General features: G+C 47.2%; 1 protein-coding gene across 4 annotated transcripts in view; it reads right to left on the bottom strand.

Annotated features, from left to right (window-relative positions):
• The window catches only part of LOC138522103 (major histocompatibility complex class I-related gene protein-like), a 346521-nt gene that overhangs the window by 200683 nt on the left and 126598 nt on the right, over positions 1–19240 (bottom strand). For all 4 annotated transcript variants that reach the window (XM_069635363.1, XM_069635364.1, XM_069635362.1 and 1 more), the window contains exon 2: positions 17301–17517. In XM_069635363.1, coding sequence (XP_069491464.1) covers positions 17301–17370 — 70 coding nt within the window. In that variant the 5' untranslated portion in view covers positions 17371–17517. The remainder of the gene's footprint in view (positions 1–17300; positions 17518–19240) is intronic.

Below are 19240 nucleotides of genomic sequence, written 5' to 3'. Positions count from 1 at the left end.
GCTCCAGCTGTACAGGAGAGGGATGTGCTAGGGCGCTACACCTGTACAGGAGAAGGATGTGCTCTGGCGCTACACCTGTACAGGAGAGGGATGTGTCATGGCGCTACACCTGTACAGGAGAGGGATGTGCCATGGCGCTACACTTCTACAGGTGAGGGATGCGCTATGGCACTACACCTGTACAGGAAGTGCTCTGGCGCTACACCTGTACAGGAGAGGGATGTGCCATGGCGCTACTCCTGTACAGGAGAGGAATGTGCCATGGTGCTACACCTGTACAGGACAGGCATGTGCTATGACGCTACACCTGTGCAGTAGAGGAATGTGCCATTGCGCTACACCTGTGCAGGAGAGGGATGTGTTAGGGCACTATGCCTGTACCGCAGAGGGATGTGCTCCGGTGCTACACTTGTACAGGAGAGGGGTGTTCTATGGTTCTACACCTGTACAGACGAGGCATGTGCTATGGCGCTAAACCTGTATAAGAGAGGGATGTGTTATAGCGCTACACCTGTGCGGGAGAGGGATGTGCTAGGGCGCTACACCTGTATAAGAGAGGGATGTGTTATAGCGCTACACCTGTGCGGGAGAGGGATGTGCTATGGCACTACACCTGTACAGGAGAGGGATGTGCCATGGTGCTACACCTGTACAGGAGAGGGATGTGCCATGGCGCTACTCCTGTACAGGAGAGGAATGTGCCATGGCGCTACACCTGTACAGGACAGGCATGTGCTATGACGCTACACCTGTGCAGGAGAGGAATGTGCCATGGCGCTACACCTGTACAGGACAGGCATGTGCTATGACGCTACACCTGTGCAGGAGAGGAATGTGCCATTGCGCTACACCTGTGCAGGAGAGGGATGTGTTAGGGCACTATGCCTGTACCGCAGAGGGATGTGCTCCGGTGCTACACTTGTACAGGAGAGGGGTGTTCTATGGTTCTACACCTGTACAGACGAGGCATGTGCTATGGCGCTAAACCTGTATAAGAGAGGGATGTGTTATAGCGCTACACCTGTGCGGGAGAGGGATGTGCTAGTCTGCCAAGGGTACTGCTACATGATAGTGGTTGTGTGTCCATTTTCCCGTTGGATTAAGGCCGGTCCTCGTTTTCATCCTAATGCCCTTAGAGCAGCGAAATTCCTGCTCCGGGAAGTATCCCCATGATGGGGCACGTGTGAGTTCCTGCAATGAGATGTTTCAGCATTTGACAACGTTGCTGGGCATTCAACAAAAATGTTCCTGTGCTCATCACCCACAAGCGAACGGGGTGTGTGTGAACGCCTCAATGGCCTGCTTAAAGAAGCCATAGCCAAACTAAAGAGTCTCAATAAGAATTGGTTGCATTGCTTGCCTTTAGCCCTGTTCACATTGCGCAATAAGACCAGGTCCGACCACCATTTAACCCCACCCGAGGTGGTAACAGGACGGCGCATGCAACTTCCCCTGGCTCCTCTCACTAGAGCAGTGAAGGATGTGGAAAATGCTGCAGATGTATTGGGTCAGGAAATGTATGAATATGTGACTTCCTTGATTGCTAGTGCCTATTTTATCTCTCGTCAGATACAACGACACCAGGTGGGGCCTGAAGTCGGTGAAGGGAGTGACAGTGGCAACAACCCAGAGGACTTACTTAAGCAGCCGCCTGTATACCCAGGAGACCAGGTTCTCCTTATGAACTTTACCTGATGTTCAGACGCACCCAGATTTACGGGTTCTTACACAGTGGAGAAAGTGACTGAACGAGCAATTCAACTGGTTGGAAAGAGTGTCTGGAATCATATCGGCGACATCAAGCCCTACAAAGCTGTGGCCTCACCTGGCAACGATATCGACAGGGCCAACGATCCTCAACAAGGAGAGCAAAGACAATTTAGAATCAGCATTGCTGAGCCGAGGACACCTGATGGTTACTCACTCACAGCAACAGAGTTAGGGCAAGGACTTCCTACACATCCAGAGTGAGGGCACACTGTATGTTTGTTATTTTTCTCTCCACACACATTCACTGTGAAAGTGCAACTGTTTTATTGCATTTCTTCCATGCTGCCCACTGATTGACACCCTGATATCTTCCAAAGTCAATTTGTCCAGTTCATCAGAAGGTCCAACAGATTCCAAGCACGTCCTCCTAATGTGTATTATAACGTTTTAATAGCATGTTTGACCCAAGCTTACCAACAATTCGAACAAGGAAACCCATCTGTCCTTGCAGTACTCAGAGATCGCACACCGTTTTAATTCTAGGAACAGCTATTCATTTTTGCCATGACAGATTAGAATGATCAACGGGACTTGAATTAATACAACACTAACCCAGTAACGCACAGTTTTGCGCATTTCAGGCAGGCAACTGATATTTTCAAGCGGCACAAGGATCCAAGCAGCACAGGTAATGGAAGGGATTATTAAAAACATGCTCATCTTGTCATGTCTATTATTTCCAAGTGGAGTTTTTGCAGTTTTCTTTTGCTGAATATCTCTTGTATCTAGTGAAACCGCTGTATCCTCTACTAACTTTACCCGAACTCCAGCCGGTGGAACGACCATGTCAGGTGGACATGGGAGCACGGTAAAGGGAAGTAAGCGCAGTAATGACATGGACATGGGAGGGGTGGACCTATATCTCACTGATACTGCTCGAATATCTAACAATATGTGGTACAAACACATGACCTAAGTAAGTAAAGAAACCACTGGGGAGAGATGCTATGTCTGCTTACTAATCCCCTATGCCATGAGTGCCCCAAAACGTTTACAACAACTGAAATACCAGCAGCAAGAACACAATGCCTCATATACCTATCCATGGTTACAACCCAGGGAAGATTCCAAGGGAAAACAGCAACATTGAGATGAATGTCTCAGACGACATGAACAATTACTGTCAGTTAGACCAGGCTATACAATACATAACTGATGGCCTGCAGAAAGCAGACAAAAACAATAACGCTGAAGAAATGACCATGCCCGAAGAGGGGGGTCAAGGAAGTAGGAGGAGAACCAGGATGTTGGGAAAGACCACAGATGCTATTGCATGGCCAAGTATCCACAGCAGAAGGATGGAAAGAAGGAATAGTAGGATGCAAAACACACACCCCAGTACAAGCACCAGAGAACACAGTGCAAGGAGAAAATGACAAGTTCCTGAAGGAATGGGATGCAAGCACCAAGTTGCTCACCTGGGTAGACAATGAAGCTGGACCAATGCCCATAATGCCACTCAAGAAACCAGCATTGTGTTGCAAGAATGAAAGCGCAGTAACGGTTGGAGATAACACAGAGTTTAGGTACACAGAAAAGCATCCAGCTATGAAGGTCGGCACAGCAGTATTAATGGACCACTATTGGGCGTATGGATCCAAGGCATATAAGATGCTGCCACCCAACTGGGGAGGAGTTTGCTCGTTGGTACACCATCAATATGCCAGCACTGGTATTGCCACAGAAAGACATGAAGATAGACGACTTCCCTAAGATGGATACCAACACAAGAAGGAAAACGTTATGCTGGGCACACTGAATGCAATTAGGCTAGCACGGACTAAACCAAGAAAAACCCCCAACCTTTTGAAGACAGTTAAACTGGTTCCCTACCTTAGGACGGGACTGCAGACTCTTGAAGACCTGGAACTTGCAGACTCAATTGCTTCAAAGAAGATGAGGGAAAGGAGAGGGTTAGTAAGGGGTTAAAGCCATACAGCACAAGGGATGCACTAGTATCGGGCTGGTGCACAAAAACAGCAGAGCGTCTATAAATCCAGTGCACTGAAGAACACAAAAACAGAGTCCAGTAATGATTAGCCCCAGGTCTTTCACTATTTCAATATAGGTAGTTGATTATTAGAGAAAACGGCCAGTGACACCTGTAGTTGCTGGTAACCAAAGTCTGTAAATAACGTGGAGTAGCTGGCCCTTAACAGTTAGGTAGCTGAGTTTAGGTTTGATCAGCCGTGGATATCCACAGGTTTAAAGAGACACCACAAGTACCCTGCGGCGTGGGAAGAGCTGCAAGCTGGGTGCTCCCTCGGGTGTTGATGGGCTATGCCGCGTGATTCTGAGCCGCGTTGAAAGTACTGTAAACCGCGTGATTTGGAGCGGGTTGGAAAGGGCTGCAAGCCACGGAATCCGTGCGGCGTAGAGGGTGCTGAAAGCCGTGTGATATGGAGCGGCCTTGGGAAGGTCTGCAGCTGCGGTTAATTGCCACGTTTCATGCGCCGTCGGGAAGAAGCTGAGAGCCGCAGCCTTCGTGCAGTGTTATGGGTGCTGAAGCCGCATGGTTCAGAAGCAGCAATGAAAATGGGCTGCAGCTGCGGAAAGTACCTGTGCGTTGTCACAAGTGCCAGATAGAAGATTTCCTCCCAAAGCAGGCTTGAATGAAAGCTGGCAGAACACCAGCGAGAGCAGCAGCCTCTGAGCAGAGGGAGAAGGCTGCTGACAAGCCCGCAAGGGTTACAATGAACCCGGATGAATGAAACAGAATGCCGAATGGTACGGCTAAGTAACAAAACACTATTCGCTAGCTTGGAACGAGCATTAGCTTCAAGCCAAAAACAAAACACTAATCAAAAGCACCGGATTAGGTCACCACAGGGCTTAAGTAGAGAAGACACACCCCCAACCATGTGACCCTATCCAAGTAACATGGATACTTAATAACATTTCCATGGGAATCTCCCAGTGACTCTGTACTGAGAGTAGAAAGGTCTTGCAGTCGTTCTGTTTGCAAAGTACCGGGCGGACTGCATAACCCTACACCTCTTGACAGGTGATTGAGCAGAAGCAAATGAAGTCTGTCTGAGTCAGGCAGGCATTACATAAAAGGTCTGTGGGAGTAGAAGAAAAGGGAAGAAGAAAACGGTCTGTGGAAGTTAGTAGAGTAAAGAGAGACAACTATTTCTCAGAGTCAGAAGCATCACTAGATGGTGTACCACCTGAACATCGGTTACTCCGCAGTACAGAAATGTTTTTCGCGTCAGTGGTTCCAGCTGTCCAGACATATACAAATGCTAAAGGGTTGCACATAACCAATGGGAGATGATGTAGACAAACTCTACAGTAAATGGCTTCAAAAAGAAGATCCCCGAGCAGTAAGGTTGAAGGCACTCCAAAACAGATATGTTCTAGACCTTCTCAAAGCAATGGAAGGAGGAATTTGCGGCAAGATTGGGAGTTCCTGTTGCACATTTGTGCCTGCCAACGACAGAGAGAATGGCACACTGATAGAAGCAGTGACGAGATTATTGAAGATGCATGCCAAGATGGAGGAAGAAGCCAAGGAGACTGCAAAAGACCAGAGCTATGGTCCTGGATGCAGTCATGGCAGGCAGACAGACTGAAGGTATTACTAGGAGCACTAATATTAGTACCAATGGGAATGTGTGTGCTGAAAATCTGCATTACACAATGCCGCAAAACTATTAAGACAATATGGATGAAGGCGATGGTGGATGTGAACATGGGAGAAGAAAAAGAAAGATAGTGGAAAAACAAAATAGCAAGAGGTCTAGGATAAAGGGATGTCCAATGTTCCCGACTGAGATGATAAAATTCGACCACCCATACGACAATAACAAATACTGAGGATAATGGGTGTGGGGCAACCCAGAAGGCGAATGTACCTATTTGACCTGGAGTTTCGATGATCATGCACATTTCTATGGACATCTTGGAGGAGTGACAAAGATATGGCTACCAAAAGCGAGAGTGAAAAGGTATGGAGGATTGATCGAAAAGGGCTACCAAAAGCAAGAGTGAAAAAGTATGGAGGATTGGTCAAAAAGTCGACTAGATGGGGGACTGAAGAGAGGGTCCCAGGAATGCCCCTCCTCACCCCTATGAACATGACAGCCCAAAGAGTCAAGAATGCCCAAAGTCACTCATTATTCAGACACCCCCAGGAGCACCGCTGACTGACACGTATGCAGAGAGATATTCTCTCAGACAGCCATTCCAACCTTATCCAGTGAATGTCTTTATGGATACAGGTACCTTAACAGTGATCATGGATCCAAAAACCATGATGGACAGCATAGGCTAAATGCAGAGAAACCACGGTGCCGAGGTCATTAGTGACACCACGACATAGCTGCGTTAGTCATGAAGTACACTCGCAACCATGCAGAGCTTACACAGACTCTTATACACAAAGAACATGCTTACACAGTTATGTAGACAGAGGACAGATACTTTTATTATTTTCCTCATTAGCCAAGTGCAGCAACGCTAAAAGCAAGACAATGAAGAGATCCAGTGCAAGCTTGCAGATGCTTCTGGCAATTAACCCTATGGAACTACTGCAGCATATAAGGAGCCTGGTGGGACCAGGCACGACAAACCTATAGGAAACATAGCACAATATAAGTGTGTAGAAATCATGTTAGAAGTCTAATGAAAATCACAGCAGGCCACAAGTGAAGGGAAGCAGAGCCAAGCTGCACAGAACAGGAAGGCCAGAGCTCACAGCCAAGGTCAGAGATGAATAAGCACATTCCAAACTTCAAACGACAAGTGCCAGCTGCAGAAAAATAGAATAAAGCCTCATAATTGCAGACCCAGAGAGCTTGATTATATGATCCACAACCACGTGATGCGGCTGAGCTAGACAATGGGTGGGAAGACTAACAGTTCTGAGCAACTCAAACGAGAATTGAAACATGAATAAGTTAACAATGTTGCAACGTGGAGTGCACTCACATAAGCAAATGTGATGGTGCTACCAGATACATTGGGAACACACAGTCATTTCACATCACCTTGAAGAGGTGCACAGAGGGCTGAGAAGCGAACTGAGTCCCAGGACTGGGGAGACCTGTTCCAACCAATCAGGGGACAGAAATCCAGGGGGGGGGGGGGGTAAACGAGGTTCTTAAAGTGGTAACATCTAGTAATCCCTTGACTTCACCCATAAATTTGCTCATGAAATTGAATCCCTTAGAAAAAAGTAGGTGTTTTAAAATTTGCTGGGTTGTGTTGTTCCACATGGGGAAGGCCTCTGGATACCGGGTAGCATAATCAACGATTACAGAACATATTGCCCAGTCTAGAAGTTTCCAATGGTCCAATAATACCCATCCCAATCCAGGAGAAAGGGACTTCTATTATCGGTAAGGGGTTTAGAGGGGCAGCTGAGGGAATATGTGCACTGGTTTTCTGGCATATTTCACATGTCTGAATGAAGTCGATACCTTGCAAGTAGAATTTCCCACTGATGTGAGCTTGGGAAAGCTAGCACGATCTTGCAATGGATTTTGGGTATTATTAACTGAGTTTTACTCAGGCCTTCTCTGGAGGTTTCCGGTCTATATTGTGGGGTATATTTAAGGCCCCAAGCAGAAATCCCCTTAAAAAAAAACAAATAAATAAAAAAAAAAACACACGCATTAACAGTGCCACAAAAACGGCTGTGCTTTTGGCTTCCTGTCACATGTGTGGTGAGCATTGAACACTGCCACCCAAAGAATGGCTCTGCATTTGCTTTACTTTAAGTGGAATCCTAAGAAAATGACCTGCATTCGGAACAGCTTCACATTTGCTGTTCCGTCATCCAAAAACAAAAAGCTGTGCACAGCATTCCAGACGGCCCTGCATTTGTTCTGTCTTCCATTTAAAACCCTACAAAGTGTGAGCTCCATGGAAACACACCCCTGCGTGTTTTATTTCATCCGATTGCCAAAAGGTTAGGCAGTACATCCCAAGAATGGCCGTGTCTGCTAATAAGTTACATGAAGGGTAAAGAGTTCTGCTGTTCACAAAAACACCGCTTTTTGTTTCCCTTTGATGTGAACCATTGTGCTCAAATTACAGCAAAGGAAAGAAATAGCGTGTCTCTCTTTTTCCATGTCAATATCAAAGAAATTCTGTGCACTTTCCCTATGTGTCCATGAATACACAGTACCTGGAGAAATAAAAAAAACAAAAGATTAATTGAAAAATAATCCCATGGTCTGTAGAACCGCATTTGCAACTTGAAATGAAAGGCCTGCACATGTGTGAGTCTGCTGTTTCTGAAAATAAGGAAAATTACATTTAAAGGTTAATATCAGATGACTGCTTTTGCTCGATCAGAAATATGATTGAATATGTGGGTGTGGGTATGGCTACATAATGTACATTACATTTGTCCCTGCAAGATTTGGTTACTTGGAAAGGACTCAGAAACCAGTAAAACTGGGCTTTGGCCAGGTACTGAATTCAATGGCCAGCCCTGCCTCCCACTGAAAAGTTACATCCTTAAGTGAACCGGCCCACAATGACATATGAAAAGGCTGAGTTTGTGAGGATTCACTGCCCTGCTAGACTAGCAGGCAGTCCTGGAAGATTGAACAATAGAAGCCAGCATGGCTGTGCCCAGTGACCAAGAGGTGCGATTTCCTCCAGCACCCACTCTGGAGGAGGAACTGTCAAACTTCAAGAGGGCACCATAAACGTCCTTTGTTGTAAGCTGAGCCTGGCAGAGACAGTGTGCCGTGGGTGTCTGCAGCACCGCCCACTCATGTGACAAATCCACCCCATTGACATTAAAGGACTTTTCATGTGATATTTAGATGAATGTAAACAGACCAAGTACATGTTTCTAGCACTTGGTGAACTGAAATGGCAATGAAAGATGCATTTTGGGGTGAATTATAAATGGGATGAATATGAAACTAGGTGGGAAGATGCCAATTGTTATTGGGAATATGTGTAGTCATTGGACGATTTTTTAAATATGCATTTCATGAAAACAGCTAGAATGTGCCAAACGGTGATACAGCCTCGCACAGAGTCGGCGATCGGATTGTCCAATTCCCTGTGACCTATGGAATCCGCATATCTGCTTCTATGGCGGTGGCTATTACAAGTTTGAAGTTTTGATCTGCAATTCATTTTTGGTAAAGAAGTAGATTTGAGAGACAAAGAAAGGCCATAAATGTAAACACATAAATGTAAATTTCCCCTGAACCAATATGCCCAGGGGGAGGAGAGGAGAGAGGAATGGTAGGCTGACCTACCTCCAAGCAGGGGTAATTCTTGAGTACTTCCCCAAGATTGTAAAATGAACGATTGTAAAATGAATGATGATCACTTGGGCTATATAAGGGGGGGACTGTACTAGACACAAGAGACCCACACAAGAATACAGAGAGACAGGAGAAAGGACGGAGGTAGCTAATCCCATCCAAGAGAGTGCAGTGACCAGACCTTGTCTAGCTGTCCAGGAGTGCCCAGTGACCAGATCCCTTGGACCAGCTGTCCCAGTTACCAGATCCCTGGGCCCAGCTGTCCAGAGACCGTGCTGGCTGTCCAGAATCCCAAACTCAAGCTTATATTGTAAGTAGCACATACCCCAGTCTCAAAACTGCATATCCCGCTCTTTTGACTTGGCACCCAATTGAAATCCCATTTGAAATCCCAAATTGCCAGTATAATCGGTTTACTTTTCCATTGACAAATCTGTGTCAGCCCATGTATGTTAGTGTATTCCTTTGATAAATCTTTCTATAGTTTGTCTAAATCCTTTGCCATTTTTTCCAGTAAATAAATTAATTCCCCTATAAAAAGAATCACGGTGAGTTGGTTGACATTCAAAATCAACCACCTCATGTCAAGTGCCTTTCTTTAATTATAGCCATTCAAATATAGCCTCAACAGAATTAGGCTTTGTGTCACCAAAACCGTATTTGCCAGTGCACTGTGTGTTATACTCACCTGGCTCCCACAGGGGTGTCGGTCGGACCCGGACGGCTGCGGTCTCCACCAACGTGATGCGTAGTGCAGAGATGACTGACTGGACTGGCCCTCCTGATCTTGTCTGCTTGACCCGTAGAAGTATTCTCCTGCAAGTGGAGAGATGGATTTAGCCACCCGTGGACTCAAGTGATGGCACCCCCCACAGCCCTCCTTACTAATCACCTCCGAAGTGCCCGCTTACCAATCTCACCTTATAGTCTTGAAAGATGAGCTCTCCATCCTGCATGGATTGCAGGGGCGTGTTGATGCCAGTTACTTCCAAATGTTTGAAGGTGTGGGAGCGTTCCTTCCGGAGAGTATGGACTCTGAGGTTCCTGGCAAGGACCAGTAAGTATCAAGTTCATAGAGTTCAATATGTCCGATGTTTCACTCTTGTCCCCCTCTTCCTTCCTTGTCTTGCAGCTGAGATGGTGAGAAGATGCTCTCGTGGCAGCTGGTGGCGCTCAGGTAAGAGTCTGTATTACCCGACGCTGTCCGGTAAATGTTGCACGTTTTTTAACGTGTTGTTTTCTCTCTCTTTGCAGGTGCAGCACATCAAGATGTGGAGAGTTATAGAATAATGCCTACGGTGGTAAATCAGGTGCGTCTATGGTGATAAGAGTTATATTTGTTGGTTTTCTCGGCTCACCTTTGTTGTTTTCTTTTGTTCCCCAGGTGCCGGAGTTCGGTGAAGAAATGATGGAGGCAGCGCTGAATCGAAAGATGCTGCGAGGACTGGTGAGTATGGCGCGGCGCTGCAGATGCGACGCGTACTGAAATGATGTTCTTTCCAGGTCCGGAGGCGAGATGGATCCGGAATCAGGTGAGGAATTCGAAATAGTTCATTTTCTAACCTTGTCCTTTTCTTTCCTCTTGGTTTTAGGAGCTCCAGATTCGAGGCGGGCGTGCCAGAAGACTGGATGCTGACTGCAGGCACGGTGAGCGTTATACTGCTGGATGCAGAATAACGCGAAGCGTGTGCTGCTGTTCGGGCGTGGTTTAAATAGCCTCCAAAGTAGTTCCAGGTAAGAAGTTCCCCAGAACCACGCCCGAGTAAAGAATAGTCCCTGTAGAAAAATAGTTCCATCCAGGCCTCACGTTGGCTTGGACTCACTTGCAGCATGGTCTGCATCAGAAGTAAAGTCTGTAAGCCGTGGAAAATAACATAGCTACGCAGCCTCTTCTGTCCAAATTATTCATTAGAGGGGCAGAACAAAAACAGGACACCTGGCTATCTAATATGATAGAAGAGGTGACACCTATCAAACAGCAGCAGCTCGGAGTCTGAGGGCAAATGGACTCCGGTGCAGTGGAAAAAGTAGGCTGCCAAACAAAAGAGAACCCTGGTGAAAGACCCCACTAGACAGATAAATGCTATTAGAAGTTTCATGACCTTGTACCATACAAAAGCCAAATATTGGGAGCATCTGAAGCGACCAGATGATGACATAAAAAATTATCGGAATTCTATAGAGTTCGCCAAATGGACGTTCTCCCCAGGGTACTCCAGCTTCTTTGCTGGGATGGAGGATCAGAACCATTCAAGGTGGTCCACCTTAAAGGCGGCCATCTTGAAGCACTTCTCCATGCACAGGAACCCCTAGGAGGCTCGCAAGGCGGCCTACAACCTGCAGTGCGGAGAGGATCAGGCCCAGAGAGAATTTGTTCAGGAATTAAAGCGGGCATTTACACAAACCACTAAGCGGGTGCGCACGAATAGTATAGAATTTATAAATACCTATTTTTATGAGCTCCCGAAGTACATCATGGCGCAGTTGGTAAGGGACTTCCATGAGGAAAGGACCCTGGAATGGGTAATAAAGCAAGCTACCTGGATCTATGAGGTCCACAAGCCTGTGGAAAACAAGAATCCCCCAAAAAACCCAAACAAACCAACACCCCCCGCCAAGGTGGCGGAGTTGAAGGTTATCCCCATTTTGGACCTAGAAATGGGGGGGCCTAGACATGGAGGGCCTAACAATACCCCTTCCCAGAACCAACCAAACCAGAGGCAGAGAAGACCGTCTGACCAGTCTCAAGCAGGTGGTAGCCAGGCATTGTACCCCACAAATGTGTCACCTGACTCTGCCACCTACATCAGCCCCAGGTACAAGGGCAACAGACCCAACTTGGGGTATGTGTGGACTCCCCCGGCCAAGGGGTGGGGAGGGGGACATAATCAGGTGAGTACGGCCCCAGGAAACTTCCCTTTAAACTTCCCCCAGGAGGGTGGTAATCTTCCAACTCCTAGTTTAAGTTTTCCCAACATTCAGGACAACCCTCCTTACTCTCCCTGCTTTCAGAAGTCTAGACCACCAAATCAGGGAGAGGGGAGGCCAAGGGTGGAACCCTCAATACCAAGGTTACTCCGGGAGAAGAGACAGTTACCCTTCCCGAGAGCCACCCAGATTTGACTCAAGACCCCCATATCAGCCAGAGAGGGTGTCCCAACTGGAGAGCCAGGTCCAGAGCGTGACCCAAGATCTGAGTCGCAAATTGAGCCTCAGATGAACATGGCTGCTCAGGACAGCTCGAACCAAGAGGCTGGCTACATGGAACAATGACGGGGAGAACCCGGACAACCAACAGGTTCCAGAGGAGCAGCTCTGGAGGAAGGGGAATGCAAAGGCATAGACGAAGCTTCCTTCCTCACCCGTGAAAAGCCCCTAGAAACATCTGAACCTGAACTCAAATATCCTACCCCCGAGAAACTGCAACCTAGGGAACAGAGGGTAAGTAGGAGAAACATAGGGACAAGGAAGACCCATTTTGTGGAGGAAGTCAGTGTCCTCCAGTTGGAAGGGGAAGATTCCTTGGAGGATTCTGGGAAGAAAGGCTTCTCTTTCAAGGATGGGGGCGTTCCTCCCAAAGAAAAAAGGGTCCCAAAAGACTATAACTCAGACTGGGTAGGTATGGGGACTGACTTAGAACCGCCCATCACTGAACCCCAGAAATGTCCTCCTGAAAACCTAGAAATAACTGAGGGATCTTCCCCACAAACCAGTTCAAGTGACTGTCCCCAGGAAAAGGGGGAGAGCACAGAATCAGAGGAGAAAGGGGATTCCAAAACCCCACCAATCTCAGGATGCCAAATGTTATTTATAGATTCCCGAACTCAGACACAGAAAACTGCTCATGATTCCCCAGTATCGGAGTCCAAAATAAAGAAATGAACTGCCCAGCTGACCCAAAATGCCCATTTCCTTTGCCCCATGGAGGAGAAAAAAGGTAGATTTTATGCCCCCGTACGGGTGCAAAGGCAGGGTGAAATTTCAGCACTGGTGGACACTGGATCCCAAGTTACTCTTCTGTCCAAAAGGGCATTTGAGCAACTTAATCATTAATGCAGTAACCCCACCTCTCGCCAAAAAACTGCCTCACATAGCGCAAGCTACCATTGGCTCCAAGTTGGATTATTGCAATGTCCTGCTCCTAGGCACTTCTGCCAAGAACATGAACAAAATGCAAGTCACGCAAAACAGTGCTCTCAGAGCTGCTCCAAGTATCTCCAAAAGAGAGCATATTTCCCCAAGTCAGACGAGAGTCACTGGCTCCCGGTCAAAGAGCGCATACTCTTCAAGGCCATCACCATCACACACCGATGCCTCTTCCAGTCTGCACCTCCTTATCTGGCAGAACGAATCCATCAAGCACCGGCACTTAGACCTAAACGCCCCCAATACTCTCACTAACTCCTGGTCCCCACCTTCAAAAGAGTCAAAGCTGGTGACTCGGGCTTTCAGGTACTAGCACCCAGAAACTGGAACTCACTACCACTTAAACTCAGAAAGGAAACGTCCCTCACTGCCTTCAGAAAAGCTCTGAAAACCAAGCTTTTCAACTAAAGTGTGCTTGAAGATGTTCCCCTGTAACCATGGAACACTCCTACTGTATTACTGCTTGAACACTGAAATCAATGGGCCTCATTACAAGGTTTTACCGGCAAGGCTACCTCCATACTGGCATGAAAATCCGGCACCCGTGAATGGCCAATTACCGGGGTATTCCGGCCTCGCCGGACCCAGTAATTGCCCTTTCGCGGGTGCCGGAATCGGGTAGATCCCCATTCCCATTTCAGCCCCATAGGGCTCAATGGGAACAGGGATGCCTGTAGCACCGGCACCAAACATAACGGTGCCGGTGCTACAGGCTTGCTGTGCTCGCGGGTGCCTTTCATTCCGCCAGGGCAGACCTGGCGGGCGGGAAGGCACCCGCGAGCACAACTCTGAGTTTGCCGGTCTGGTAACAACAGTACCGGCAAGCATACCGGTACCATTGTTACCGGACCGGCAACCTCGTAATGAGGCCCAATGTCTATGGGACGCTGCACGCTTTATAAATTCAAATAAATAAAAAATAAATATTGAGTTGCCAGCTTGGCCCGGGCTTGGTGGGAGCCGAAGACCTTCAGCTCCGTTTTGTTGCCATTAAGGCACATCCAGTTGTTATCCATCCATGTCTCGATTGTATTATATAGTGCTGTCACTTTAGCGCTATCTTGTGGGTAGCTGCCACTCAACTCCATAACCAGCTGGGTATCATCTGCGTAGTTGGTGAAATGCGCACTGATGTTATCCAAGACTACGCAGAGGAATCGGAAGTAAAGATTGAACAGGAGTGGTGATAAACTGGCACCCTGAGGAACACCACAGACTATAGAGGTCTCCTGGGAAAATGTATCACCCCAGTGAACCTTAGATTTCCTATCTGTTAAGAAAGATGCCAGCCAGCTGATGGCTTTTTTAGAGCAATTGGCCACATTCTCCAGTGCCCATTGGAGCTGTTCGTGGTCCAGCAAATCAAAAGCGGCATTTAGGTCGAGGAGTATGAGTAGACCCGCATTGTCCTTAGCTATGATGCTCAGCATATGTGTTTGCAAATCGAGCATTGCTGTGTTCGTGCTATGAGCCGCACGGAAACCCGACTGTCGATTGTGCAAGATGTCATTTGTTTCCACATAAGATTGCAGTTGAGCAGTGGCAATCTTCTTCATCACCTTGAGAATGACGTTTGTTATAGGTCTCAAGTTTCCCGGCTCCTTTCGGTCTAACCCGGATTTCTTCACCAGTGGAGTTATCAGTGCTCCAGGTAAGATTTAGAGGTGGGAGTATTTTACTCTCCATTTTTAAACTTTGAGAGTAAATGTGATTTTAAGAGAGTAAACATGACTTTTCTCCTTTGCAAGAGAGTAAAATGTATGCGCCATCCAGCGACGTGTGAAAATACTGTATGGAAATCATTACTACGCGGCAGCTTTCTGAGTTGTGACAGAATACACCTTTCATTATTTCTGGCCATTTGATCTCTCCTGTATATATTTAAATGTTGAAATCTCAAAAACCTACCCAATTATATAGTAAAGCAAACATGAATTGTATTGTGTGTTTTGAGGTACGATAGCAGAATGGTCTTTTGATGTTTAATGAAAGTCCTCATTTCCTGGAGCTATTACTACCTAATGGTATGCCAATGTTATGATACAACAGTGCAGAGCGGCAAGGACTCCATGCTAAATTCTATATCTAACCTAGTGGTCAAATGGTTATTTATATAGCGCTTTTGGCAAAGCGCTGTGCATAGAACATATTTATCACAATTACCACCAAACCGAAGTCGGTACTGCTTTATGCAGCAACGAGTGCTCAACCGGCTGAGCTATCTTATTGGCTAACATCCTTCAGAGGTTGGTTAACTGAATATCGACTGAGGTATAATGATCTGAGTACCTAGATGTATGACGAGCCATTCATGAAGCGCTACATAAAGTTAAATACCTATCTAGATTATCACAGGGAAAGGTTTTGCTGAGTTTCTATTTCAATTACTAATGTAACTTTCATTTGTTTGTTTTTGAACAGCGTTTGCACTTCCTTGAGAGTCAGGTTTTGGATGTTTTCATTGTAGTCCTGAAGATTTGAGAGGCTTGAACACCTGTGATCAGTGCAATGACAATCACTCACCCTTGAGCAAAGACTCTGCTGCCACTGACCATTTATAGTAATGTACCCCATTGACTGCAAGGTTAAATGGATGTAAACTAGACTGTGCATAGTCATCATTTTACACGCTGTTTTTATAATTAGAGTGTAAATTAAATTAGAAGTGTAAAAATGATCTGCCTCCTCATGATTATGCGCACAGCACCGGAATTCTGAAAAATACAATTGTGCAATACTGGTTTGCTTTCACTGGAAAAAAAGCATAACTTGTTAAAAAAAAAATCTCAATTGCAACTTAGTTTTCCATCTTATTAATTACACAATCATAAAAGTCTAGGAAAACATGCACAGTGCATCTTAAACTGAATGGAAAGAAACCATTCCCTTTATCAGTGTGCAGTTTTATTTTTTTGAAAGGCTTCAGAGAAACACACTCTGTTTCAGAGGTGGCTTGCAATTGCATCCATGTAGATACAAATCACAAGAAGCATTCCAGTTTCTGTCAAGTAGCCTGACCTTTGCACTGCCCTATTCTAAACCTTTGTGTAAATGTACACACATAATAAAGCGGTCGTATTTGCAAGATTTTCATGTGTAAAAAGGCCTAGTACTCGCCTTATCTGGAGCCCTGACCATGCCCCCGCCCCTTCTTGCTGGCCGGTGGGGTCGCTTAGTCATGTTTAACCATACCCCCCCCCCTTCTTGCTGGCAGGTGGGGTTGCTTAGTAATGTTTAACCATACCCCCTTCTTTCTGGCAGGTGGGGTCGCTTACTGGTGTTTAACCACACCCCCTCCCTTCCGACAGGTGGGGTTGCTTGATAATGTTTAACCATACCCCCTCCCTTCTTCCTGGCAGGTGGGGTCGCTTAGTGATGCTTAACCATACCCCCCTCCTTCCTGGCAGGTGGGGTCGCTTAGTGGTGTCAGACCCTTCGTCTTTCTGGCAGCAGACTCCCACCACTGAGTGCATTTAAGGGCTGCGTGTGAGGCAGCAGGCTCACGGCCCCACAAAAGGGAGGAGCCACAGTGCAGTCCCCCCACCCCCACCCATTTATGCCTCCCGGAGCCCTGCCGGATTTGGCAGGGCCCGGGAACGCCCCTTCCTCCCAAGGATGAGGCAAGGCGGGGGTGCCCCTGGATGGGGTTGCCAGAAGGGCAGCCCGCTATGCAGGCTGTCCCTAGAGGCCCCCCTCTGGGGGCTGGACATCCCCTGAGCAGCCTGTGTCTCTCAGGGGGGCTGTGACTCACAGCCTGTAGGTGTTAGGGGGGAGCTGTGACTCTGGGAAACAGGCAGTGCTTGATCATCCAAGCAGATAGTAGATTTGCCTCGGAAGAAACAGGATGCACCCAGAAGCGTGCTCCTGATCCTTTGAACTGTTAAAGCCTGAGCATGGGAGCCCCGCCCCTCAGCTAACATTTGGTGGGTGGGTGGGGGAGGGGGGGTTCAGCCCAGTCAGCCCAATGACATTGCGCGCCTGCTCCCAATACAGTCGTTTTAGCTTATGTTCCACTTAGTAGTCAAAACAAAAAAACCTGCTGTAGGGCTGGGTGTTGCCCCTGCATAAGAGCTGTAAACTCATCACCGCCTCAAGTCTTTCTTCTTACACCAAATGCAGAGTGTAACAGCTTTTGAACATGGGTACCTGTGTGCCCGTCCGCAGAGCAGGCGATTAGAAAGAGAATGGCCGCAGGTATGCAGAGTCCTGGCCTCATCTTGTTGTGTGCAGCAAGTCTTCGCCTTGGGAGGGGGTCACTTCAGCGCCAATGGAGGATTGCCAGGGGGAAAGAGAGGGGACAGGAGCCAGCAGCGGTGGAGGCAGACTGCATGCAGCACAGGTCAGCAGAGCAGGCAATGCAAATCTGCAGGAACAATTCCAAAACACAACATGAAACCGGTGAAAGGAGCACTGTAAAAAAATTACTGAAAAGGGTAGCACATTTCAGGAAGGTATTTATAGGTGATCATATCATGTGCCATCAAGCCTTGCAAAATCTACCCACCCGCAAGCTTCGGCTAGTACTTTTAAGGGGCGGGTTGAGTACCATTTTTATGGTACTCAACCTTGCTGTGTATCAGAACTAGAAGGTTGTCTTTCCCCATCCAGGGGTAAAGTGTGTGCTCTGTAGTTATTCTCAGATATAAGTATCTAGTGCTGCTCAAATGTGCATTCATATCTAAGCGCTGTCAGGCGTGGTGCGTTGCAGTTATATAGGCAGTCCTCAAACGTAAGCGCATCACACCACGCCATACCTAGCTACATTTGAAAATCAAAAACCCTGATGTGCATGCCCCGCCCAGAACCACACAAGACTCCGCCCATGTATACATGGCTCCACCCACACGCCCAAAAGGTGAACTCTGTTGTTGTAGATGTCATTAGAAACACGTTTGCAGTCTGCACTTGAAAGAGGAATGCAATACGTTTCTAACCTTTTGCGCTCCATATGTTTTGGGTCCACAACCCCTACTGGACCTAGCCAGTGGCGTCGCCAGGAATCAAATTTAGGAGGGGCACAGAGGGGGCCAAAGACCAAAATAGGGGGCACAGACAAAAGTAGGGGGAGAACATGGTCACTGCTCATCTTAGGTGGGGGGGGGGGCACAAGGGGGCACAGGGTTTCACAGGGGGGGGCCCGACCCCCCAGACTCTCCCCTAGCGACCCCACTGGACCTAGCCCCAATAGAAAGTGGTGAAAGTCTGAGAGTTGCAGTCCAAATCAATCGGAAAGCCACAGGTTGCAAAGTCCCTTCCCTGGGTTGAAAACCTTTGCAAATAATGGCCCAAAAAAACAGCCAACCAATGGACAAGTGGGGGAAAATGAATAGTAAACAAAATATACAGCTCTACAGTGCTGCTGCTGCATGCCCCCTTCCTGCACTAGGGAAGGGGCTTGCAGTAGAATTGTAAAGGCACACATTTGTGGTTTTCAATAATGTCAGGCAAACATTTCCCTATCACCTCCCGTGCGATGTTCTGTGCTTGTATACGCGGGGACTAGGGTTGGACTGGGCTATTGGTCATTTGGCCCATCGCCGTATGACTTTGAGGAGCTGAGGGCCGGTTTTATGAAGACGCCACTGTGGGCTGTTTTTTTTTAGGTGCATATTGTATTTTAACTTACATTACTTTAAGGAACTTACGTTTTTTTCCTGCTGCCTGCGTTGGATGGATTGATGCATTCATCAAAGCAAGGTAACACACACACTGGAGTGCTTTGATTAATTATCATTAGGATTTCTGATTTTCGGCGATTCCCGATTTTTACCGCTATCTAGCTGCCGTTGTTTTTAAAAATCTCGGGGGACTCCGATAAACCCCGGTATTTCAATGAATTTAATCATTAATTTCATCCCTGCGCCAGCGGGATTCAAAGACGGATGCATTGCAGGTGAGCTATCCTCCAAGCCCTTGTTAGTGGACTCTATTGCTGCTTATGTGAATTCAGGACCCAGTGATATTTTTTGTCCGCCACTAGATGGCACTATTTAGCTTTCTTTTAACCTGTCAGCATTACGGAATACGGGTAGAATAGCTGAAACATATTATTCCACATTACAGCATCTGAGGCCCAGGCAACAGTA

Source organism: Ambystoma mexicanum, chromosome 13 (assembly GCF_040938575.1).
Source record: "Ambystoma mexicanum isolate Mex_15411 chromosome 13, UKY_AmexF1_1, whole genome shotgun sequence".
Taxonomy (NCBI): domain Eukaryota; kingdom Metazoa; phylum Chordata; class Amphibia; order Caudata; family Ambystomatidae; genus Ambystoma; species Ambystoma mexicanum.
The sequence above is the reverse complement of the archived record's forward strand: the minus strand, read 5'-3'. Positions and strand labels throughout refer to the sequence as shown.